At 61.6% G+C, this 23,641-nt stretch overlaps 3 protein-coding genes across 10 annotated transcripts in view; 2 read left to right on the top strand and 1 right to left on the bottom strand.

The window, feature by feature from the left end:
- SIN3B (SIN3 transcription regulator family member B) overlaps positions 1-3,808 on the top strand; it is a 36,003-nt gene extending 32,195 nt beyond the window's left edge. For all 4 annotated transcript variants that reach the window (XM_045778424.2, XM_045778423.2, XM_087867186.1 and 1 more), the window contains 4 exons: positions 147-239; positions 1,241-1,335; positions 1,564-1,768; positions 1,858-3,808. In XM_045778424.2, the coding sequence (XP_045634380.2) occupies positions 147-239; positions 1,241-1,335; positions 1,564-1,768; positions 1,858-2,088 (624 nt within the window). In that variant the 3' untranslated portion in view covers positions 2,089-3,808. The remainder of the gene's footprint in view (positions 1-146; positions 240-1,240; positions 1,336-1,563; positions 1,769-1,857) is intronic.
- Positions 3,809-5,873: 2,065 nt separating this feature from the next.
- On the top strand, positions 5,874-10,494 carry F2RL3 (F2R like thrombin or trypsin receptor 3). 2 transcript variants are annotated; one of them, XM_045778837.2, is made up of 3 exons: positions 5,874-8,747; positions 9,039-10,009; positions 10,325-10,494. In XM_045778837.2, the coding sequence occupies exons 1-3, from the start codon at positions 8,468-8,470 to the stop codon at positions 10,397-10,399; spliced, it is 1,326 nt and encodes a 441-aa protein (XP_045634793.2). In that variant the 5' UTR covers positions 5,874-8,467; the 3' UTR covers positions 10,400-10,494. The 2 variants fall into 2 exon arrangements, with proteins under 2 accessions (XP_045634793.2, XP_045634791.2); XM_045778835.2 differs by having other exon boundaries at positions 9,039-10,494.
- A 906-nt stretch (positions 10,495-11,400) lies between these two features.
- Positions 11,401-23,641, bottom strand: part of CPAMD8 (C3 and PZP like alpha-2-macroglobulin domain containing 8) — a 74,136-nt gene continuing 61,895 nt past the window's right edge. For 2 of the 4 annotated variants that reach the window (XM_045778708.2, XM_087867183.1), the window contains 13 exons: positions 22,546-22,711; positions 21,538-21,624; positions 21,325-21,461; positions 20,738-20,893; positions 20,575-20,637; positions 19,609-19,793; positions 17,902-17,989; positions 16,915-16,989; positions 16,165-16,270; positions 15,966-16,076; positions 14,952-15,161; positions 14,261-14,384; positions 11,401-12,614 (listed from right to left, as the gene is read on the bottom strand). In XM_045778708.2, coding sequence (XP_045634664.2) covers positions 12,593-12,614; positions 14,261-14,384; positions 14,952-15,161; positions 15,966-16,076; positions 16,165-16,270; positions 16,915-16,989; positions 17,902-17,989; positions 19,609-19,793; positions 20,575-20,637; positions 20,738-20,893; positions 21,325-21,461; positions 21,538-21,624; positions 22,546-22,711 — 1,530 coding nt within the window. In that variant the 3' untranslated portion in view covers positions 11,401-12,592. The remainder of the gene's footprint in view (positions 12,615-14,260; positions 14,385-14,951; positions 15,162-15,965; positions 16,077-16,164; positions 16,271-16,914; positions 16,990-17,901; positions 17,990-19,608; positions 19,794-20,574; positions 20,638-20,737; positions 20,894-21,324; positions 21,462-21,537; positions 21,625-22,545; positions 22,712-23,641) is intronic. The other 2 variants (XR_015726699.1, XM_087867184.1) reach the window with 2 other exon arrangements.

Raw genomic sequence — 23,641 nt, 5'->3', positions numbered from 1 at the left:
GCCTTGACGAGGCTGCCAGCCTGCCTGACACCACGCAGTCTTCTTACTGGGCCCCCGGAGCCTGGGGAAGGTGGTCGTAGCTGACCTTTCAGCCTCGTTGTGAGCTCGGCCCGTGGCTTCAGGCTGCTCGCCCCCCTCCTCCCCAGGTGATGTTCCTCCAGCGCAAAGGGCAGGTGATCATGACCATCGAGCTTCTAGACACCGAGGAGGCCCAGACAGAGGACCCCGTGGAGGTCCAGGTGAAGCCCTGTCCCGTGCTCTGCGCCTTCAGCACACCGGCGGGGTCAGGGGCAGCCACGGGCAGCATTGTGGGGCTCCCCCCAACAAGCCCTGTGCACATGCTGGCCAAGCATAGGCTGCAAAACGTCCGCGCGGAGAAGCCTCGCTTGCAGCATGACCATTGTCCTCGGAAGCCTGAGAGGGGATGGCAACTGCACATGCCCCCCCAGGGGCCAGTGGGGGTATCCCGGGGCAGGAGGCCATGTGACACCCAGGCCACCCTCCCCGCACAACCCTGTTCCTGGCTCTTCCCACCGCTGCCATGGGCCCGCAGTCCCTTGAGACCCTGTGGCGCGTGACTCTGCACTCCTCGCGCATAAAGCCCAGGTGCCTGACTCCGAGATGGAGAAATTCCCTGGCCCATGCTCTGAGATGCACATTGTACGTGGGGTCCTGGTCTCTGTAAGCCCCCATCGGCTTCACAGGGTCGCGTCCGCCCCCCCCACCACAGCCAGCAGGGGGCTCCCTCACCACATCCTTCCCTGTGTTTCTGGGCTTCCCAAACAGGAAGTTTCCAGTAAGTGTGGTTTGGTGAGGCTTGAGTCTGGCGTTTATAGAGGGTGGCGAGCAGATGAAAGGTCACCCAGACACTGCAGGCCATGCCCACCCCAGACCCGGGCGGCCCCTGCAAGGCCTGCCTTCTGCTCATCCCCAGCGCCTCCCTGGCCGTGCCCTGCTGCACGTGTCGTGATGTTGTTGTGCTCCCCAGACCCGGCTCTCCTCTGTGCGAGGGCCCCGTTCCCCGTGTGAGCTTGTCACGTGACGGACACAGAGAGGACGGTACACAGCAGGGACGTGTCCACGTAAGCTTGAAGTGTCGGACTCCGGCTCTGACGATTGCTCCATCCAGAGCTGCCGTCTGGTGGTTTCCATTGCGCATCCACTCTTCTCTGGCCGCCATCCTCCTAATGCTTCGGGGGTGCGGGTGAAAACACAAGCCTGTCTCCCTCTGTCCCCACAGCACCTGGCTCGGTACGTGGAGCAGTACGTGGGGACCGAGGGGGCGTCCAGCTCGCCCACCGAGGGCTTCCTCCTGAAGCCCGTGTTCCTGCAGAGGTAAGAGGACCCGCAGGTGCGGTTCCTTCCCGCGGGCCCGGGGAGGCCCCTCCCACCGCTGGCAGCACCGGGGCCTGACTGGGTTCCCCGTGCTGCTGGTGGAAGGACTGGGGTGGTGGTGCCCACGGCTTCCATCTGCATTTCTCCGACACCGGGGAAGTCGGACGTCTCCACGGCTGTTTCCGGCCGTGAGGATTTCCCGGTCCGCAGACCTCCTTTCGCCTCCAGGAACCTCAAGAAGTTCCGCAGGTGGCAGTGTGAGCAGGCGCGCGCCCTGCGCGGCGAGGCCAAGAGCTCGTGGAAGCGGCTGGTCGGGGTGGAGAGCGCCTGCAACGTGGACTGCCGCTTCAAGCTCAGCAGCCACAAGATGATGTTCATCGTCAACTCGGAGGACTACATGTACCGCCGCGGGACCCTGTGCCGGGCCAAGCAGGTGCCCCCCGCCCACGGCCCGGGAGCCCGGGCTCCAGCCCGCGGCCCGGCGGCGGCCGCCCTGACCCCGTGCCCCGCCCCCCTCCGCAGGTGCAGCCCCTGGTCCTGCTGCGCCACCACCAGCACTTCGAGGAGTGGCACGGCCGCTGGCTGGAGGACAACGTGACGGTGGAGGCGGCCGGCCTGGTACAGGACTGGCTGATGGGAGAGGAGGACGAGGACATGGTGCCCTGCAAGACGCTCTGCGAGACGGCACACGTGCACGGGCTGCCGGTGACCCGCTACCGCGTGCAGTACAGCCGCCGGCCCGCCTCGCCCTGACCGTCCGCGCCTGACGCGCACGCTGCTGCGGCCGCTGCCTGGGCCTGGAGCTGCATCGGCACTCTCACGAACGGCCTGAGGGGAGCAGCGCGTCCCCCAGCCTTGCTGCTACGGGCCGCGAGCGCCGGAGAACGGTGGGCTTGTGTCGGCCTGTGGCCCCGTGCTGCCATCCCTTTTGGCTTCCCTGCTTCCTTTGGGCCTGTCCTGTGCCAAACCTGAACCCTTCCTGCCCTTGAACTCCGGGGGCTCCCTCCCTGCGGGAAGGGGGAGGATCCACACGCTGGCCAAGGAGCAAGTGATTGCCTTTATGTACCTGCTGGGCCGCTTTCGTCACTTGTGCCAAATCCCCAGGCGGGGGCACCGCCGGTCCTTTTGTGCATACAGCGTCTGGAAAGGTCCGTGATGAACCATGCAGGGGTGTGTGTTTGGGAGGGGGTCGGCATTCAGGAGACCCCAGCATGGAAGGAGTCGGGCCGGGGTGGATCTGCTTGAAAAGCATGTCCTTCCTGAATGGTTCTGAAAGCTTCCGGAAACTTCCTGAGCTGGGCCATGCCTGCATCTGATAGTCGGGGCACGGGCTAGGCCCGGCTGATGCTTGGGGTCCTTGGTCACTTTGAAAGCCAGGAGGAGCCCGCTGTTGAGGTTCCGCTTTGTTGTCAAGATGTGGAGTGGGCGGGCAGCAGCAGAACTGTCGAGAAGACCCCACTCTGGAAAAAATGAGATTCCAAGTCCTGTATTGACCTGGCAGCCTCACTCTGAGCTCTCGAGGGAAGGGGCTCAGCCTGAAACTCCCGCTGAGCTCAAGTGTCCCCACACTGGGAGGGCCCAGGGGTGCAGTCATGTACCTAGGAAGGACATTCTAGAAATACGTATACGCACACACATATTTATCCGTAAGCTCTCTTAGTGGTTGTGACTTCTGCAGCAGCCAAGTCCACGGTTCCTGGGTCGTGAGCGCCTTCGTCGTGGGACTCTGCAGACCTGCCCTTGACCTTGCCGTTCCTACAGCCACCACCTGGATGGGATATGGGCGTGAGGCACTGAGCAACTGTCCTACCGAGGTGTGCAAGGCTTTCTGTGCCAAGAATGCCAAGCAGTTCGGCAGAAACAGCTCTTCAGAATTCTTGCACCCTGAGAAGCCCTGGCCGGGCTCCTGGCACCATGAGAAGGGGATCAACCAACGAGGGCCCAGAACCATCCCCGTGTACAGCCTCCTTTCTGCCCAGCGGCAGCCCTCACCCTCCCAAAACTGAGCTGTGCCAAATCCGCGGTTCTGGGAAGTGGAGATGTGTTTCTAGAAGTTTTCTAGAAGTTACCTGTGGAACTCAAGGTTTGCAAAGCCTTTGACTCGGGGTCTGGGCGATTCCAGGGCCAGTGTGCCCCGCCCGGGGTCTCCTAGCCCGTGTTTGCTCAAGTCTACCAGGCACTTTGTCCATATCCTTGTTTTGTAAGAAGGGAACTTACCGGAATTCCTGAACCAGACCCTCCCGGCGCCCCCCTCGGGAGCCCGTGGCCCCTTCCGTGCCTCCGTGCGGGCCTGGGGTGCGGGCCACACCCCGCCGAGCCCCGCCCTGCATGCTTCTAGGGAGCGTCTCTTCTGTTTTTGAAGAATTTCTGTTCTGGGGCTTGTACTTCCTTTGCAGCTGTTTTGAATGTAGTTTTCCTTTTCTATTTATTTGCACATTAAAGTTAAAAATTAAATATTGACCTAACTCTGCGAGGCCCTCTCGGTCGTTGCTTGTCCCTCTGCGAAGCCCAATCCGCACCTGCGCCCCCGAAGTTCCCAAACCCCAAGCACCACCCCCTCGAGGCTGACCCCCAAGAGGGTCCTGTTCCCCCCCACCCCACCCCCGTGTCGCCCCACCCGCAGAGTGTTCTGGAATGTTCATTCCCAGCTCATTTACTTTCACTAGAAAGGAGAGGTGTTTCCTTCTAGTGTTGTGCGTGGAAACCCGATTTAAAGACTGGTGTTGGCTCTGAGCTTTCTCCGCCCACCCAGTGCAGGGCTCTTTCCCTCCCCCACCCCACAAAGCCACCCTCCCTCCCTCCGTGCTCTCTGTTCCCTGCTCCCACCGGGCCCCCCCCTTCCTCTCAACACACCTCCTGTGACTTCGGCATCACTGTGTCCTCTGAACTCATCTGGGCCTGCTCCCATATGGCCCCGCCTGCAGGGAAGTGGGAGACCACAGCTCTTCTTAGGGTCCTCTGAGCAGATACCCCTTGAGGCTCCTGGCTGGCCTTTCCCCCACCTCCCCCTCAGTGCCCACCGCCAGGCCTCACCAGTCAGGTCCCTGCGCTGAGACTGAGCTGCCCGCAGGACCCGTCTGCTCCCAGGTGCGGTCCTCAATCTCTCCGAGTGGCCCTGGCTGCCTTCCGGGGCCCCCCTCGCCTATGTGCACCCCACACACACGCAATGCCCCCTGGTGCTGCACACCTCCCCCTCCAGAGAGTCAGGGCTCCGGGGGAGTTGGGTGAATGAGGCTCAGTGCTGTCCCGGATTCCTCCTGGCCTCAAGCCCCCGTCGTCGAGGATGGGTTCCAGGGTCCTGCATGCCCAGACTGGCCTTCCGGTTGGAAGCGCTGGGAGAGGTGTGGGGGGGGTGCCGGCCCTGGCCCTGGGCCCTGCAGCCTCTGAGAAGGGCACGGCCCACAGAGGGGGCGGGGCCTATGGCTGCGATCAGGTTGATCAGGTCGCTGGCAGAGAAACTGGAGGGAGGGTCTCCTGCTGGCCCTGCCGGGAAGGGGGCATGACCAGTGCGGGGGAGGACCTGGCCCTGTGGACACCCAGCCTGCAGCCTGGTGAGGCGCTGAGCAGGGGACCAGCCTGGGTGCCCGAACTCCTCAGCCACAGAGGCGCCCGATCCTAAGGGCCTGTCATTCCAGGCCACCGTTCCTGCCGCTGTTGAAGAACAGCCCTGATGAATAAACCAGCCCTCCGTCCTCACTGCCACGCACCTCCCTTCCTACCTCCTTCAAGCCTGGGCAGGACCAGCTAGGTGGCCCTCTCCTCCCCAGGGTGGTGGAAGGAGCAGGCGTGTGATGCTTGGGGAGGGTAGGGGGGTTTCCAGTGGGGCCCGGTGAACACTTCTTATTTATTATTTCTCTCCTGTTATTCGTGAGGGGTTGGTCTCATTTTGCAAGGTATCAGCTTCACCCCTGACGTCCTGGCTGAGAAGGAGGCCGATTGTTCTGGGACGTCAGGGGGCCAATTGTTTTGAACAGCAAGTTGACCTCACGGCAGTCCCAGGAGGGCGGGGGTGGGGACCGGGGGAGCTAGGACCTCCCAGTAGGAGGCGGAGGGCCCAGCGTGCTGGATGAGGTCTGAACTGCTAAACTGCTAGAAGGTTGCCCGAGGGTCTCCAGCGCCCCGTCCATGCGCCCTGTGTGCGGGAGCTGCAGCGCGTGGTTCGACGGAGCAGCTGGGACCGAGGTCCCAGGGGGGAGGCACGGGGCTTCTGAGGTTGGGAGAGCCAGACCTCCAACCCGGACGGGGTCAGAGACCCCTCCTCTCGGCCAGAAGTGGCTTAAAGTCGCTGCCCACAGGCTGCGCCCGGGAGTGAGGGAACGTGGAGGCACGGTTGCCGGTGCCCATCTGCCTTTGAAGTGCGGCAGAAAGAAATCGAGGTCTCTACAAAGGCCGCCCCAAGAGGCATCGCGTTGGCAGGACTCCGGAGTGTCTGACGGGTGCGCTGACCTCCATCTAACACCGGAGACAGTGAGGTGGGCCGGGATGGGTTCTGGGGGCTTCTGGGGGGCCGGGGCGGGGGGGCTGCAAGCTGAGGGAATGCGGCACCAGCTGATGACTCGGATCTGATTGCTCTTTTCCCCCACGATTTAAATAAGTTTTTAATTGTGTTAAGATTTAGCCACTCTAAGAATCCGGTTCAGTGGCTTTAAGTGCCTTCCCATGCTGGTGCGGCCCTCCCCACCCTCCGTCTCCAGGACCCTTCATCTTCCACGCTGCAACTCTGTCCCCATGAAACACGGACTCCCCGCCCCCAGCCCCTGGCGCCCACCATCGACTTCCTGTCCCTGAAAATCTGACCCCTCGAGGGACTTCATCTTCCTGCCATCATACAGCTTCGATGCTTTTATGACTGGCTTATCTCACTCCGCATCGGGTCCTCAAGGCTCATGCATGTTGCAGAAGAGCTTGTATCAGATTTTCCCTCCTTTTTTTTTTTTTTTTTTTTTAGATTTTATTTATTTATTTGACAGAGAGAGAGACAGCCAGAGAGAGAGGGAACACAAGCAGGGGGAGTGGGAGAGGAAGAAGCAGGCTCCCAGCAGAGGAGCCTGATGTGGGGCTCGATCCCAGAACGCCGGGATCACGCCCTGAGCCGAAGGCAGACGCTCAACCACTGAGCCACCCAGGCGCCCCATTCCCTCCTTTTTAAAGCTACTATTCTACCTTTTCTTAAAGTGTGAGTTTTGGGGGCCCCTGGATGGCTCAGTTGGTTAAGTGTCCAACTCTTGGTCTCAGTTCATGTCTTGATCTCAGGGTGGTGAGTTCAAGCCCCGCACTGGGCTCCATGCTGGGCATGGAGATGATGATAGATAGACAGATGATAGATAGATAGATAGATAGATAGATAGATAGATAGATAGATAGATAGATAGATGATAGATAGATAGATAAAATGTGAGTTTTTATGGAAAGTGACAGATGATATAGAAAATTCCAACAGTACAAAAAAAGCCCACAGAGAAAAGTAGGCACTCGAGTCCCTCTCCCCAAAGGCAGCTGCCCCCAGCGTCCTCCAAAAGTGCCCCGCCGTGGCAGGTCGCCCTGCGCCTCCTGTGGGGGGGGTTCCCCCACCCGCCCGGCTGGAACAGGGTGGGTTCTGTGATGGGACTGTTGATACGCACCCCGCCTCTGTGCGGCGATACCCCCGTACGGGCGATTTCCTACACGCTGCGTGCCTGCCATCAATTCCCAGACATGGGGCTCCTGAGTCAAACCACCCTCCTTGGGGGCTCCCGTCCACCCTGCCCCAGAGTCGCCCAGCTGCCAGCCCCTCGGCCTCCCCTGCACAGGTTCCCTGCTCCGCTCCTGGAGGGCAGCAGGGGGTCCTCATCTGGGTTTCCCTGTGCGCTGAGAGTGACCTTGGTCACCAGCTGCCAAGAGACGTAGGTGTGGCTGAATTTGTCACTGGTGCTGGTGGAAACAGTCCGGAAATGGGGGAGACTCCTGGCTAGGCCCCTGTCCCAGGCGGAACTCTCTAGGCCTCGGTCCCCCACCTTGGGCTGGGGGCAGGGAACTCAGCATCTCACCCTCCGCTGCACTGACTCTGTCTAGGACTGCTCGGTCACTTCCTGGCTGGTCCCTGTGACCTCGGGTTGTGGCTAGATTAAGGCTCACAGCACCAGGACATGGCCACATCACTACCCTTCTCCCATCCCTAGTTCATTTCTTCTTCCTTGACCGTCCCCTCAGGGTCCTCCTGCCCTCAGACCGCCCCTCCCCCGCAGCCACCATGGCCCAACCCTGATCACTCGGGACAAGAACCCCAGTGCGGAGCTTCCCCAGGGCAAGATGGTCGAGGCCTCTCCCAGGAGGGGCATCAGGGGGGATTGTGTGCAGAAGAAAGAGTAACCTCCTTACTGAGCCGCTCTGCATTTTTTCAGCTGCACAGTGGGCCCCATCTGAGAGCAGCGACGTGGAGGGGCCAGAGGAGGGTGGGCGGCTCAGGGGCCCTTTGTCCTGGGCTGGCCTGACCACCTCTCAGGCTGAGGTCTGGCCATGACCATCCCCGGGAGCCCTGGGCTGCGGATGGAGCCAGGATGGGAGCCCAAAGGGCTCTGAGAGCCAGGGATGGGCCTCTCCCAGGAGGGGGCCAAAGCTGGGCTCCTCTCTGCTCCCCAGGGTAGCACGTGGTCAGCGTCGGGGATCTGGGCCAAGGATCAAGACCTCCTCAGAGACCCCTCTGTAGACCCCAGTCTCACAAAGCTCCTTCCCTTCTCTGCACCTCACTTTGGGCCTGTGTTGGGGTATAAGCAAGGCAGCAATAAGGCAGAGCAGCCCCCACAGAGGACCTGGGGTCCTTGGAGAGGGGGAGGATGGCTCACGTGCTCTGACCTGTGACCTGGGGAGGCAGGGCTCTGGTCTAGCCAGCCACGGACAAGAGGTGGGTGGGGGCTTCAGGAAGGGCCGAGAGCCCCTGAGTACGTGACCTGGCGGGCTGTCATGGGAACAGGGGCCGCAGACATGACTGGGTAGCAGGAAATAGCCACTTGGCCCACAGAGGCTTTCTGGGCTGAACAGGGCTAAGGGCGGGGACTGCAGCCTGGAACCTCCCCCCGCATCTTGCTGGCCCAGCACTTGGACCCTGAGGGTGTAACTGACTGACCCTAGCCACCAGGCCTCCTCTGGCCACACCATGGGCCTGCCACGGGCTTGTGGGGGCAGGGGCTGGTTTATCTTACTGGCCCCTGTCCACTGCTCTACTGGCACTCAGGAAGCTGGGGGTGGGGGTCAGCCAGGCAGGAAGCCTGAGGTCAGTGGCCGCAGCCCAGAGCAGCTGGCGCCCAGCCTCGGCAGCATGTGGGCACTCGTGCTGCTGTGGCCCGTGGTGCTGGGGTTCGGCCTGGAAGATGACAGCCAGAACACCCTCACCTACGACGAGGACGACGAGATGGGGAGCGCGGGGGGAGTTAATGGTGAGTGACCTTGGGCCCTGTCTTGGGACGGCGGGGGGGGGGGGGGGGAGGGGAGGCCTAGAGCTGATGAGTGGGAAACAGGAAATCGGTGGGGGGGGGGGGGTCCTCCAACTCAGCCCTGAGCCCACAGGGCTGGGGGGTGTCTGTCCAGCTCTGACCCACCAAGTTGGGGGCTCCTGAGAGCTGGGGCCTGGACCGTAGCTCCTCGGGGGCAGCACCGGCGGGGCTGCGGGGTGGGGGGGAAGGTGGGGGTGACGCCTAGACTCTCAACACCTCTCCCCTTCCCCCCAGATGGCACACTGGGGCCCTTGACCGGGCCCCAGGAGGAGACCCCTCACTCGCCCCACCTGCGCAGCTTCCCCGGCCAGGTCTGGGCCAACAACAGCCACGTTCTGGAGATCCCAGACAGCTCGCGGGCGCTGCTGCTGGGCTGGGTGTCCACGAGGCTGGTGCCCGCTCTCTACGGGCTCACCCTGCTGGTGGGGCTGCCCGCCAACGGGCTGGCGCTGTGGGTGCTGGCCACCCGGGTGCCGCGGCTGCCCTCCACCGTGCTGCTGATGAACCTGGCGGCCGCCGACCTCCTGCTGGCCTTGACGCTGCCGCTGCGCATTGCCTACCACCTGCAGGACCAGCACTGGCCCTTCGGTGAGGCCGCGTGCCGCGCGACCACAGCCGCTCTCTACGGCCACATGTACGGCTCCGTGCTGCTGCTGGCCGCTGTCAGCCTGGACCGCTACCTGGGCGTCGTGCACCCGTTCCGAGCCCTCACCCTGCGGGGCCGGCGCTTGGCTGCCGGGCTCTGCGCTGCAGCCTGGCTGGCGGCCGCTGCCCTGGCGCTGCCCCTGGCGCTGCAGCGGCAGACCTTCCGCTTGTCACACTCGGACCACGTGCTGTGCCACGACGCGCTGCCCGTGGGCGCTCAGGCCTCCTACTGGCGGCCCGCCTTCCTCTGCCTGGCGGTGCTCGGCTGCTTCCTGCCGCTGCTGGTCATGCTGTTGAGCTACGGGGCCACGCTGTGTGCGCTGGCGGCCGGTGGCCCGCGCTACAGCCACGCGTTGAGGCTGACCGCGCTTGTGCTGGCCTCGGCCGTGACCTTCTTCGTGCCCAGCAACATACTGCTGCTGCTGCACTACTCGGACCCGCGCCCGGATGCCTGGGGGGACCTGTACGCCGCCTACGTGCCCAGCCTGGCGCTCAGCACCCTCAACAGCTGCGTGGACCCCTTCATCTACTACTACGTGTCTGTGGAGTTCAGGGACAAGGTGCGAGAGGGGCTGCTCTGCGTGGCTCAGGGCGCCTCCGCAGCCTCCAGGGAGGGGGGCACCCAGGGCACTGGCACCCGGTCCACCTCACTCGTGTGACGGCCCCCCAGAAGGTGGGCAGAATGGAGAGGGGGTCGTACGGGGTCGATCGGGACCCCCCTCCCAATCCACGTCTACTGGGGACCCCTGGATGTGAGCTTATCTGGAAATAGGGTCTTCGCAGGTGTTCTTAAAATTTGGTCACACTGGCATAGGGGAGACCCTAAATCTGCTGTGACCAGTGTCCTTATAAGGAGAGGACACACGTACACACAGGGAAGGAGGCCATCTGACCACGAAGGCAGACATGGGGGTGCCGCAGCCACAGCCACGGAACACGACGACTGCTAACAGCCACCAGAAGCCGGGATGGCAGCCTGAGACACTCCCCCTCGGAGCCCCCCCTGCCCACACCCTGATCTCAAGCTTCTGGTCTCCAGAACTGTCAGAGAATAAATTTCTGTTGTTTTAAGTCACCTGTTTTGTGGTTTTTGGTTACTGCAGCACCAAAAAAGGAAGATGGGGTTAAATGCCTATTCCCAGGCCCAGCCAGCACTTTCACGTCCAAGGTGGGGTGGAGGCAAGGCTGATGCTGCCCTGGACTGGCAGCAGGACCCCTCTCAGGAGGAGGCCCAGGCGGAAGGAGTCCTCCTACCCCAAAGCCCAGGGTCTAGCTCTGGGATGGGCTCCGGGGTTTGGGGCATCTCCTGAAAAATGGAGGCTCTCATTCTGCTTCCCAAAGCCTGGTGCGGCCTGTCATTAGGACCCATAGGACTGTCACCTACTGTCACCCTGGTGGCAGGACAGCACTTGTTCCCTTCCCCAACGTCTGATCCTTCTTGTTAACGTCCCGCGCCACCACAGGACCAGGCGGATGGGCAAGTGGAGGGTGGACAGGTGGGCCTGGGGAAGAGGACTGCAGCCCTGCGACCCCCACCCCCAGCTGTTTACCCTGGGTCTGAGCCGTTCTGAATGAAGTGGGGGGGTACCACATGGGGAAGGGCAGTCAGTGCCCCCACCCCGGAAAGCAGCATGGGGCACTGTGTCCGGAGCCACGGAGACATCAACTGTGGGAGTAAGCGGGCTCCCCCAAGACAGAGGGGAGTGGGGGCCATTCCTGGGCTTCCCATCAGGGCCTCATATGTGTTTGGTCTAGGGAAAAATGACCCAGTGGGCAGGCAGCCCCAGAACACACATGTGCGCCCATGAGCCTGGGGAAGTGTAAGATCAGCGAAGTGTACCCGTCAATAGCCTGGTTGATGATACAGTTTTCCAAGTTGTTACCGCAGGGGAAGGCTGGGTGAATGGTACCCGGGACCTCTCTGTACCGGTAGAATTTCTTACAGATGCGCGGGAGTCTACGATTAGGCTGAGGTGCAGGTGTTCGAAACGCTCCTCCCCACCCGCTCTGAAAGGCTGAGCTGGAGACTAGGGAAGAGATGCTGGGGAGCCTGATGGGAGCTGGGGCTCCAGCCCTCAGCGCTGCCACCCCCTGCCCCAAGCCAAAGCCTGCCTGTGACTCTGGAAATGAGCTTTTATTTTAGGAGCAGCCTCCCCAGGGAGCAGGCCCAGGGCCCAGGAACTGTCCCTTGTAGGCTGGTGGGGGTGAGGGGCTCAGCAAGTGGCCGGGGGACCCACTGGCTGGGCAGCACCCTCAGGGTCTCTGTGCTGTCCCTGCTGGAGGTCAGAGACAAGCAGCACTGGCTGCAATAAATACCACCGCACGCACAGGGGAGAAGACAGGCCATGCCCGGGAGGGACCAGAAACAGGCATCCCCTGCGGTTCCCAAAGAGGAATGTGACCACAGCTGGGAGGGTCCCCCAAGGAAGGCAGGTCTGGTTGCGGAGCTGGGGCTCCCCCACCAGGAAGCTGGGAGAGGGCAGTCCCTTTGTGGGGTGCCAGGAGATTGGGGGTTCAGGGGGTGAGGCCCCGAGGTGGGAATCAGCCTAGTCCTAGAGGCAGGAAGCTGAAGGGGCATCTCCCAGAGCCCACAGCAGGACCAAACATTCGGGGACCCCTGGGGTGAGACAAGATGGGGGTGTGTGGGGACTGTGGCAGTTATGGGACAATTCGAGGTCTAGGTCCAGGGGCTCGGCAGCTCAGGTGCCCCAAAGGGGGCCTGAGCTGTGTATTTTGGAGAAAGGCAGCCTGTTTCACTTCGAAGTTGGTGATGAGGGCATGGATGCTATCTATGTCCCTGATTTGGCTAAATGTCATCATGTCTCCTCCGGCAGAGGCCTTTGGCCAGGATCCTTCCCAGGAGCGTCCCCTCTCCTGGAGGGGGTGCTGCTCTGGCCTGCTCCGGCCCCAGGTGCAGCTGGGGAGGTGGCGGGATCGAGGCTGACCCTCCTGCTGACGGAGGCCTGGGAGGAGCCCATCCTCCATCAAGGCAGGTGTCTGCGTTCTGTCTCAGGTTCATTTGGAGGCTGGGGTCACCTGGGGCGGGGTCCGCCCGCCCACCAGAGAGTCAAGGGAGCTCTCCCATTAGTGGCCCCCTTCCGGCGGGGCCGACAGGGACAGGACGCAGCTCGCAGCTCCGAGCGTTAGGAAGAGAAGCCACTCTGACTGAAGAGAGAAAAAGAGAAAGACAAGGTGGGCTGCCAGGCTTTCGGGGGCGGGGGGGAAGGCATGCCCTTTGCTGAACCCACCTGCATGTCGTGGCTCAGCCTGGCTGCCTCTGCCCATTGGGGCAGGTGCATCCCCCCCCCCACCCCTGCAGAGGACCCTCAGGACCCTGCCCACCCCCACCGGACAACAATGTGGGTGGACGGCAAGGGAACTCCGCGAAGTGAGAAAAGCCAATTTCCAGAGCATTCGGTTTACACAGCATTCCCGGAATGACAGACTCCTGGGAGGGGTGGGGGGCGTGGCTATAAAAGGGCTGTCGTGTGTCTTGCCTATGGTGGTGATGACACAAAGCTACCCGAGGGGGAAAACTGCAGCCTCAGTTGTGACAGTAGGGAGAAATGAACAAGTAAGCTTCAAAGTTTCAGGACGTATATTGTCATCCCCGGAGCTGAATCACAGTGGAATGCTAAAAAAATATTCCATAAATGCAAAAGGAGGCACATGGAGGACATTTTGAACAAATATTGAAACAAAAGCCATAAGCCCGGCTCGACCAATAACTATCTTGATTGCACATGGACCGAGCCCCAGTGCCTGGTGTGGGATGACGCAGCCCTGAACTGTCGGGACTCCGGTGGGTACTGGTGGAAAAGCAGTCCCGCTGGGTTTGCTGAGTGAGGCTGAAAACCTGCCGTTGAAACTGACGTGTGAGCGGGAGAACCTGCCAAGGCAGGCGGGGCGCGGGCAGACACAGCCTGAGGCCTGACAGTGCCTGGCACCAGCCTGAGCTGATAAAGTCAGCCTGTTGCTTCAACCTCTTGAGTTTGCTGTAATTAGACCCACAAGATTCGCCTCCTCCAGGAAGTCTGCCCTGCAACCCCTTCTCAGCCTCATCCACTGGGCTCTCTGTCTCCCACCCATTTCCTTCTCCTTCCCCTGGGGTGACAAAGATTCTCTGATCAAACTCCGCTCAGGCTCCTCTTTTCGACTATGTCTCCACTTTGGGACTTTGGTGTTCATCTCCGCACTGTCCGGTTATAGCAGGAACCCTGCTACGTCAGTTCATGCCCGAATCCCAGCTCCATACCTCATCACCCTCGACATCTAATATTTAATCGTGTTCCACCACCAGCCCTGGGACGCTGTCTGAGACCCTGGCCTGCCTTTAGCGGGGATGCTGTTAGGTGGTTTTGGCCAGAATCCCTCCTTCATCCCTCATGTTTCCGGTCAGTGATTCTCAGTCCCCTGGCCCTCCTGGCCCTGGCTATAAACCCCCATTTTTTCTTGTAGTATTCAGAGCTGGGTCCTGTCTTCATCTCCACCTCAAGACCCCACTGCAGGACCCTGCTACCTATCTCCAGTCCCCTCCCTTGAATAGTCTTCCTTGCCATCTTAACAAGCACCATGAATAATGTCTTTCTTTAAAGCCTCCTGGGGTTGCATCCTTGGGAGGGCTCAGCCTCACCCTGCTCGTACAGGCTGTTCTCTGATGTGTGTTGGACAGACTGTGGGCAGAAGAAAGAATGGATCTCCCACCTTGTTCCTGGAAACCTGCAGGCTGGCCTGTCTACTGGGCACTCCCACTCCCTGTCAGGTCCAGGGCAAGTAGGGGCAGGGATTTGGGGGGCGTGCTTAGCTCTTACCTGTCCTCTGCCTCCCCCTCCAAGTCCATCACCTCATGGCCGTGGCCGGCTGCCAGGTGCCCAGCGTCTGGGGGAGCTGGGTCATAGTCGTAGCTGTAGGAGGCAGAGGCCGGTGTCAGCTGCTCTGGAAGGAAGGGGGGCCGAGGTCGGCAGGAGGGCACCGGAGGGGGAGGATCTAGACAGCAGACAGCTCAGAGAGACCATGAAAAGGAGATAATATGTCCCAGAGCAACAGACAGGAGGTGGGAGGTCACAAGGATGGGGGAAGGGGACACAGAGCTCAGAGACGGGTAGATGCAGAAAGGCAGAAACTTGGGGTGGGGGTGGGGAGAGACTCAGCAGGATTGAGAAGCCGCAGAAACCCAGACAGAACCAGATATGGGGGAGGATACAAAGCCTAAGGAAAAGAGACTGGAGGAGCGTTGCAGGAGCCACAGCTGGGGGGAAGCTGGGAGGGTCAGGGAGAGACAGGGAATCAAGGGCTGTGAGAATCAGGGCAGAGGGGTGGGGGAAAGGAGAGAGGAGAAGAGGAAGAGGAGGAAGTGATGCTAGACAGGAGGGAGCCGGTGATGGGGAAGAGGAGGAGGAAGTGAAGGGGAGGAGGTGATAGGGCCGATGGAGAAGATAGGGCGATGCACTATGTCCATGGGGAGCTGAGGTCCCGGAGGCCAGACCCAAGGTGGGTCCTCACCGAGGGCACAGTGGCTAGGGGGCGCAGGTTCCAGTCTCGCCCGGCCTAGACAGGCAGCCTCCTGCAGGTGGCAGGCGCTTGTGTAGACGACTCCATTGGAGCCGCACAGAGGGTCCCCGCCGGCGCTACAGTCACGGGCGCAGCCACAGCGCGTAATCTTCGCCCCCTCCTCTGGGGCTGCCGCAGGACCCCGCTCGCCCAGCGACCAGCCTGGGGGCGAAGCGACGTCGGAAAGGTCTTCGGGACCCCACCCCCAAACTGGCCGGCGCTTCCCACCAGGCCTGGAGTGGGGGGAAAGTCCCTGGTGGCTGGGACGACCTTCCACAGGGTGGGGACTGGGGCGCGACAGTTACTGGGAGTCCCTGAGCCCTGACCTGGTGGAATGCCATGCAAGTATTTGCCCACTATTTACGAAAACAAATAAAAGTTATCAACAAAGCAATCTAAACCTATTTCAAAATGTTTAAAAAATAAAGAAAAGGGCCCTGGAGGCACCCCAGGCCCGCCCAAGACCTTTGCCGCGGCCACTCTCTGAGCTCATGGCCAGGGTCCTGCAGTTCCTACACCTCTGGTTCGTGGAGGAAGGGGAACCACTGGTTCTGCTCTCGGGCCCTCCCACAGCAATCGCCCTAAGCGCTCCCCAATCTCATGTGCACCCCGCTCGGCCCCGCCCCTCCTCACTGCCCGCCCACAGCCCTCTCAGCCCCGCCCCTTCCCACTGCCCGCCCACAGCCTGCTCGGCCCCTCCCCTTCCCACTGCCCGCCTACAGCCCCCCTCGGCCCGCCCCTTCCCACCTCCCGGCCCCACCCTCCTCGGCCCCGCCCCTGCCCACAGCCCGCCCACACCCCCGCTCGGCCCTGCCCCCAAAGTGTGCACCCTTGACGGAGCGCCGTCCTCCTGCTTTTACTAAGCTGTCCTCCTCTGCCTGGAGACCCTGCTTCCCCGCTCTGATCTGAGTTCGAGAGGACGGTCGGGGTGCTGGTGGTAGGGGAGGCAGTGGTCCGCGCACTCACCGGGGCCCTGAGCCGGGGCGCGCTCCACCTCGTTGCACGCAGGCCCGGAGCACAGCTCTTGGGCAAGCGGACTTCGGGCACTGACGTTGTAGAAGCGCGAGGCTTCAAAGGCTGCGGGACGAAGCAGGGGAAGAGTGACCAAGCGATGGGGTGACAAGGTGAGGAATTGAGCTGGGGGTGCGGGTGGGCGCAGGCCTACCAGGCTCGTAGTAATCGTACACAGAGATGGGCAGCGCGGACGTCCTGCCCACGACATGTTCACGCAGCGCCCGGAACCGCACGCAGGTCAGGCACCGGCTGGGGATCTGCGGGGTTATCAGACGGGTTTAGGCCTGGTGGGGGCCCCTGGGTTCAGGGATGAGCTACAGCCCCTATGCTCTGCTATGCCTCAAAGTATGGGCCCAGAACTGGCCGATTTCAGGGTACCCAGGAGGTGTGAAACACAGAAACCTGATGCCACTCCGCTCCGTGGGTCCTTCCGTCCTACCTGGAAAAACATCTCTGCTGGTCTTTCACTCCCCATTCCCCCACCACCCCCCCCACCCCCAAACCCTGGCACCCTCTAATCTGCTGTGTGTCTCTACAGATTTACCTGTTCTGGGCATTTCATATACAGGGGATTACGCACCATGAAGCCCTTTGTGTCTGGCTTCTTTCATTGCGCACGTTTTCAGTTCATCTACACGCATCAGCACTACGTTCCTTTTTATGCCTGAATACTATTCCATCCCCTCCAGACTTTTCCCACCCGAGTGAGCTGGCCAGGGCACAAAGCCACCAGCTGCGTCAGCTCTGCCTGGACTGACTGTCCCTATTTCTTTTTCATGATATGAGATGGTTGCAGGAACTGCCCTGGGCCCTGACAGCTCTGCCCTCACCCACATGGGTGCTGCGGAAGCCTCCACCCCCGCCCCCGCCCCCGCCCCCACCCCCACCCCAGTGACAGTACCTCATCGAAGTAGAAGAGGACTCTGCGTCCAGCCACCTCGTACCTCTTCAGTGTGAAATGCTTGTCAAAGAGCAGCTGGCGAGGAAGCCAGAAGTCAAGGTCCACCCAGCCCCAACGTCCCCAGCGCTTGCTTCCTCCCCTGTCTCTGTGGGGCCTCTACTGGTCAGTGGGAGGTGGACCAAGGCCCCAGAGGCTGGCGGCTTGCCTATGGTCACCCAGCAAGTCCCCATGGGCCTGGGCCAGGGCCAGGGCCAGGGGATGGCGGTCAGGGCGACCCAGACCCTGCCAGCCCACCCAGCACCCGGGAGAGGGTATGTGAGTCTGGTTACCCCTACCCTGAGCTCCCGCCTTCCCTCCCTTTCCCTTCCTGCAGCATCCCTCGATCCAGCCCCAGCCCTAGGCTAGGCCTCCCTGTGGCACCCGAGGTGCCCAGCTGAGCCCTGCCACCAGCTTTTACCTCAACTGCAACATTCAGCCACCATCCAGCCTGGGACGTCACAGTTTTTGATACATAAACCCAAGGCCTCTGTGCGGGCCCTTCTCCTTACCCTGGCGCTCTGCCCAGCCTCCCTGATCACCCCACCCCCAGGACTGGCCTGCCTTTCCTTCTCTGTCCTCCCCACACTGCAGACCTCCTCCGGCCTTGGGCAAGACAGCACCCCCCTTTTGTGCCTCCTACACACAAAAGGGGACGTGAGACTGGTCTCTTTTGAATTTGAGGGCAGTGGCAGGTTTCTGGAGAACCAGGGCTGAGGGTACCCTATGGCACCCCACGTTCTCCCCACAGCACATCCGTATTTGCTAAATCCCTTCTCCATCACCTGGCTCCCACCCCTTCCCACCTGCCCCTCAACAGGCGACCAGCCCCAAAGCACCAACTATGCCCAGAAAGGGGGAAAAAAATTATGAAGGGCTAGGAAGTTGCAACCTGGACAGGGCGGTCAGCTAGAGACCCCACCTGGCTCCTGCCTGCCGGCGCCCCCTCACCTGCTCCAGGCTCTCGATGTCCACCCGGAAGCCCGAGAGCAGGGGCACCTCCAGGACAGCCATATTGGAGGACCCTGCATGCAGCCACCTTCCAATGAGAGGAGAGATAGGCCCTCGAGCTCAAGCCCCATGGCAGAATTCACGGCCCCCTCTGACACCCACAATCCCCGTGGCTGAAGTCCTGGGGGAGCCCACCCTGGGCTTGGCTGGGTGGCCCACCTGTACAAACACAGCTGGCCAGGCCATTGGTCAGCCCATTTCACAGCTGATACCCTAAGACCATAGGAGAGGGCTTTGCTGAGGGTTCTGGCCCCGATCCAGGTCTACTGACTCTGGGTCGTGCTTGCCCCGAACCCCAAGCTATGTCCCCAGCATAGGAAGCAGCTCCGTGGGGTGAGCCCCGGTGACTAGGGATCCCCACTCACTCCCCAGGGCCAGCCATCCATGTCCCCTCCTGTGACATGGGGTGTGCGTAATTGGCCTCTGGGGCCTGCTCCATGCCAGGCCCTCCCAGTGCCGGGTGCTGGTGACAAGGAGGGACCTGCAGACTGGGGGCCCAAGGGCCATGGTGGCCACAGCCCCTGGGGAGGCTTCCTGTGGGGGTGCGGCCTGAGCACACCCATATCTGGATGGCAGTGGTTCTTTCTGACACATCTGAGAGACGAACAATGATCTCCCCAGCAGGCCTGATGGGGCCAGAGTTGGGGCCAGCCTGGCTGCTTCCTGCTCCCCCGACCCCAGTTGACGGCAGGTGGAGGGTCATGGCGGAGGAGGGCGGTGTAGGCAGCTCCAGTGGGCTTTGGATGCCATGACAGCCATCCACCTTTGGGCTCCCAAACCGTCACCATGGCAACGAGCATCCTACGAGGGCAGCTGCCTGTGCCCCCCCCCCCCCAAGGACCCTCTGTGGCCTGGTCCCAGGATCACCGTCAGGGAACCTGGAGGCCTGGGTCTGGTGTATCCGGCAGGGGCCACAAACGGCTGTCCCCACCTGGGCCACCTGCCTCACCTGTCACTGGGGTCTGCTGCATCCATCTGGAAGCTTCCATTGCCCTCTTCATTTCAAAAACCATCGGCAGTCTAAGTGCCTGACAGTAAGCATTTGGTTGCAAAAGCTTCCATTTGAAAGATACCCATCTTGGATCAGCCTACTGCCAGCTGCGTGACGCAGCTGCAGATAAAAAGCTAGACGAGGGTCAGGCGCCCCCACACAGGAAGTTCCCCTTTGAGAAAACCCCGGGTCACCAAGAGAGAGCGGACCCGCTTTCCCCTTCCTGCTCCCTCATTCCTGCACTTATCTTTTTAAATTTGCCCGTAAGAGGGGACTGGCGAAAACCTAGGCCCCCACCCCTGCCCCAGTAAAAGGCAAAGCCCCACCCGGGTCCAGACCTTCTCTCCACCTGTGACCTCGCAGTGTGGCCCTGGGCCTGCCCGGTAACGAACCTTGTCCCTCAAAGCTCCCCGACGGTTGTTGCTGCGGTATCTTGCAACCACAGTGGGAACTGCCAGGGCTGGTCCAGCCACGGCAGCGGGAAATGTAGCGGGGGCCCGAGGAGGGCCCCGGGCATTCCAGCTGACAGCCTCGCAGTCCACAGGCTCAGACTGAGCACCTGCTCGGCACCCTGGTCCCAGGAGGCCGTGCTCCTCTGATACGGCCCCCCTCGGAGGCCCAGACAGGGGTGCCAGCCAGCGGGGAGGTGGCCTTACCTGGTGCACACCTCCAGGGTCACCTGGTACTCCTGGTGATGCTGGTCGGCCGCTGGGTCGTCGTCATCAGCGGCGGAGGCGGGAGCGGGGGTCCGCCGCGGCTTAGCCTCGGGCTCCTGGAGGCTCACGAACAGCTGGAAGGCTGGTTTGGCCACCGGGTCTGGCACGTGGTAGGTGACATCAATCTGGGGGTTGGGAGGACTGAGGCTTAGGGAACCCGGGGTGGGGGGAGGGGAGAGGCAGCGGCATGGCTGGAATGATGACAGAAGTGGCATCAGCGACAGACGTGGGGACTATTGTTACTTCATTTAGTCCTGCAATGGCCTAAGTGAGCGTAAGTCCGACCATCATCCTCTTTTCACACATGTGAAGCCCAGGTCCCACAGCCTCCAGGCCTCTCCCACCTATCCACTGTGTTGTCTGGGCTCCCATTTTAGAGATGGGGAAGCTGAGGCTTCCAGGGTCTCCAGGCAGACCTGCCCACTGATCACTAGCCACAGCGCACAAGCCTGGCCGGCTCCAGCCCAGAGTGCAGCTAAATCCCCGGGCCTGGTGACCAAGGGGCTACAGGGAGGGCGAGGCTGAGGCATCCTGGTCCAGGGGCTGAGGGAGGGCACCCAGGTGGGGCATCCTGGTCCAGGCCGCCGCAGGGACAATAAACATGAGGCCCTGGGCCAACTCCAGGGGGTGGGGGTGGGGCATTTGTTTATGGTCAGAGACCACCGGATTGAGGGCCAAATGGATTTTCTTGGGGGGCCCCCCACACCCGAGAGGAGGCACGGCCACCTGCCTTGGGCACACTGGGCTGCATTACGGGGGACAGTCTGCCCCAGGGTGTCTCTCAGCCACACACATCCGCCCCACTCAGCCTGGCCCACCGTTGAGCCTGGAGCCCCCAGCCCGCCCCTCTGGGCGCCCCCAGGTTCCAGGTGCCCCAGGGAACACCTGATGTCCCTGCCGCCTCACCTGCATCAGGCAGCAGCCTTCGCCCTTGGCACTCACGAACAGCCCCGTGGGGAGGCTGGGGATCTGAAAGAGAGAGGACACCGTGACGCCCTCCGCAGACACACAAGGGTGGGCAGGCGGGCAGCGGGGAGGGGCCCCCAACCCCTGGTCCGGGAAGACACACCGCCGCTGTCTGCAGAAGCTTCTGGTTCGCCCTGTGCAGCTCGAAGGTCTCCTGGTAGTCCAAGTTGGTCGAAGCCAGGGAGACGGTGAGGTTGACGCTGCCAGCGTAGGACAAGATGGCATACTCTGCCAAGGCCTGCAGAGCCACGCAAGTGTCCTGGGCATAGACGAGGAGGTGCTGTCAGCCCCAGGGACGGGTCACCAGCAGCCTCCCTGCCCCTACCCCGGGAGGTCTGGTCCAAACCAGGGGCACCATGCGTGTACCCTCTCTGAAGGCCAGAGACCCGTGTGGCTGGAACGGAGAGTGAATCTGGGGCAGACGTCCACAGCCTGGGGGCCCCGACAACGGGTAGGCATCTCCGCAGAGGCAGAGGCTGGATCCCAGTCCCAGAGCCAAGTGTGTCTGTCTGTCCGTCGGGATCCACCGCGCCCTCCCCCCCCCAGCCTTCCCCTGGACTCCATGTCCCCAAGGAGCCACCCTCGGACTTGAAGCCAGTGGTGCCTTCCTGGTGGGCTCTGAGCCCCGAGCCTGGGCCTCAGTGACCCCGCTGGGACCTGAGCCCCTTCCTCTGGCCCTGCTCAACTCACCTGAGTGGAGGAGAAGCCCCCGAGCGCGTTCCGCTGCTGGGACAGCCACTTCACCACGGGCAGGGCGGTGGCCACGTCACCCACGAGGGTGTAGGTCAGCAGGGCATAGGCCGTCATTTCCACCTCGGCTGAGACCACTGCAACGGACGAGGCTGGCTGGGGCCTTTCAATGCTGGGACCCAGCACCCAGCACCCAAAGCAGGGGGCCAGTACCTGACCGAGAGACCCCATCACTGAAGCTGGAGAATGCGTCCTTGTCCGCGTCCCGGGAACCCGTCAGGCTCCAGTGGGTGACCCCATCTGCAGGACCAGGACAGGTCAGGGACCACGACCTAGTGAAGTGTGCGGCCTGGCATCCCGTGGGGAGGGTCACCGCAGGTGGTCTCAAGAAGAGACAACCGGGGGCGGGGGGGGGGGACGGTGTGGACCCCAGAGGAGGAGGGTGCCGGGGCAGAGGGTTGGGGGAAGAAGGGCCTTGGGGCTGTCTCCGATCTGCAACTCCGTGACAGACCCCGTCCCTCCCGCACCCCTGGCAGACATCAATGGCCTCCCTCCTGATGGGGCCCTGATGGGGCTCCAGCCAACCCCACTCAGGACCGAGGAAGCCACTTGCAAAGGTTCCAAGGATTCTGAGCTCATGTGAGGCATAGAAGGGCCTCAGACCATAGAGAAATCGGCGCTCCCTGCCCAAGATCTGAAGCAGGCGCTCCTAGACACTCTCATCCAGGTGGCTGGTTTTAAAGAATTTTGCTTAAGTTTTTTTTTTTTCTTCCTAGCCATGAAAGCATTCCTCAGGTGACATCATAAGCTGAGCAGCTGCTGGGGAAGGTGGGGAGTGGGATGAGGGCCGGAGGTGGGACAGGAGGGGGCTCAGTCTAAGCCTCTTCGACTGGGGCTCCCCAAATATAGTGGATAGTCATTTTCTCGATGGGGAGACTGACATCCCAAAGACGGAGAAGGCTTCGCAAGGCTCACCCAGGGATGGAGGGCAGGGGCCCTCCCTGGGGTGGGGGTTGCTATCCCCTATTTCACAAGAGAGAAAAATGACACTCGGGCTCAAGTCAGTTCATCAAATGGAGCCACCATGGAGATGGAACGAGTAACAAACCAGAGTGAGCAAAGGTGCCTCCTTAGTGCCGGCGTGTGTCCATGAGCCGTCTACTGGGTGCACTGTGGGCTGGCCCCACAGTGGCCTCAGGGGTGGCAGCGGGGGTCCCCTACCCTGTGTGATGGCCAGGCTGCGGAGCTTTCGCAGTGCCGTGGGGGCTGCCGGGCTGTGGAGCAGGGTCAGCGCGTAGGTGGTCAGGGCGCTGCTGTAGGGGTCCACGGCCTGGGGCGCGTTGGACTCCAGGAAGTGCCTCGCTCTGGCAATGGCGCTCCTCTCCTCCTGCAGGATGGGGTGGGGAGCTGGAGCCCTGGGAGGCTGCTCTGTTCCCCCACCCACCTGCCCACCCACAGATTCCCAGGGCGCACCCAGGGAGAGCGCTGGATGGCTCACAGACTCTCATTTTGCCTCCCTATGGAGCTCCCACAAGCCTGCAGACCTGGCTTTCAAAACCCCATCCCCTTTATGTTGGTGCCAACTTTTTCTGAATGAGGTCTGAGCACAGCAGAGCAACTCAAAAGAAGTTCTGGGAAGAGTAGGCAGAGCCCTGACCACTCTGTCCCACCTACCCCACCACCAGGCTGGCTTCTGAGAGCCCTTGCCCAGGCCCACCTCACCCTCTAGGCCTCACCTCCATTGTCACCTCCTCCAGGAAGTCCACCAACCCTGATCACACTTCCCCCAACCCCAGTGTGAGCCACTGGACCACAGAAACTGAGTCCATATCCAGTGACAGCTTAATTCAGAGAAGAGGCCCAATAATACCAGTTAAGTGGGAAAAAATGAGTGGTTAGAAGCATTAATGAAGTTAGCAAATGAGCATTGGTGTTCCTGTGGGCACCAGTGGAGCCACAGTGTCAAGATAACCCACAATTCATCATCAGAGGATGCAGTACTGCTGGACACAGCTGTTAGCAATGGTGGGGTGCCTACCCCCAAGGCTGAGATCCACCATGGACACCCTCACTGCAGGGAACGTGCTACTCCCACCCCTGTTTCACAGAAGCAGCAATGGCTCCCGAGTCCTCCAGGACACCCAAACCTTGACTGGCTCCAGTACCAACTGTAAATGAAGGTTCTAGACACTTCCCCCCAAAACGTTCACAAGTTTTTGTATAGGACTCCCTGACCGGCCAGGAACCTGCTCTAGCCCCAGATGAGTCCCTAAACAGGGACTGGGGGCATCAGATCGTCCTGGGAGATCTCAGGATA

The sequence above is a fragment of the Ursus americanus genome, chromosome 14 (assembly GCF_024610735.1).
Source record: "Ursus americanus isolate L20-20 chromosome 14, mUrsAme1.1.p, whole genome shotgun sequence".
Lineage (NCBI taxonomy): Eukaryota > Metazoa > Chordata > Mammalia > Carnivora > Ursidae > Ursus > Ursus americanus.
The sequence above is the reverse complement of the archived record's forward strand: the minus strand, read 5'-3'. Positions and strand labels throughout refer to the sequence as shown.

Bases quoted from the DNA above. Each gene is read 5' to 3' on its own strand.
- F2RL3 (XM_045778835.2), top strand. From the start codon at position 8,468: ATGGGCCTGCCACGGGCTTGTGGGGGCAGGGGCTGGTTTATCTTACTG. The intron at 8,748-9,038 runs GTGAGTGACCTT...CCTTCCCCCCAG, and splicing joins GAGCGCGGGGGGAGTTAATG to ATGGCACACTGGGGCCCTTG.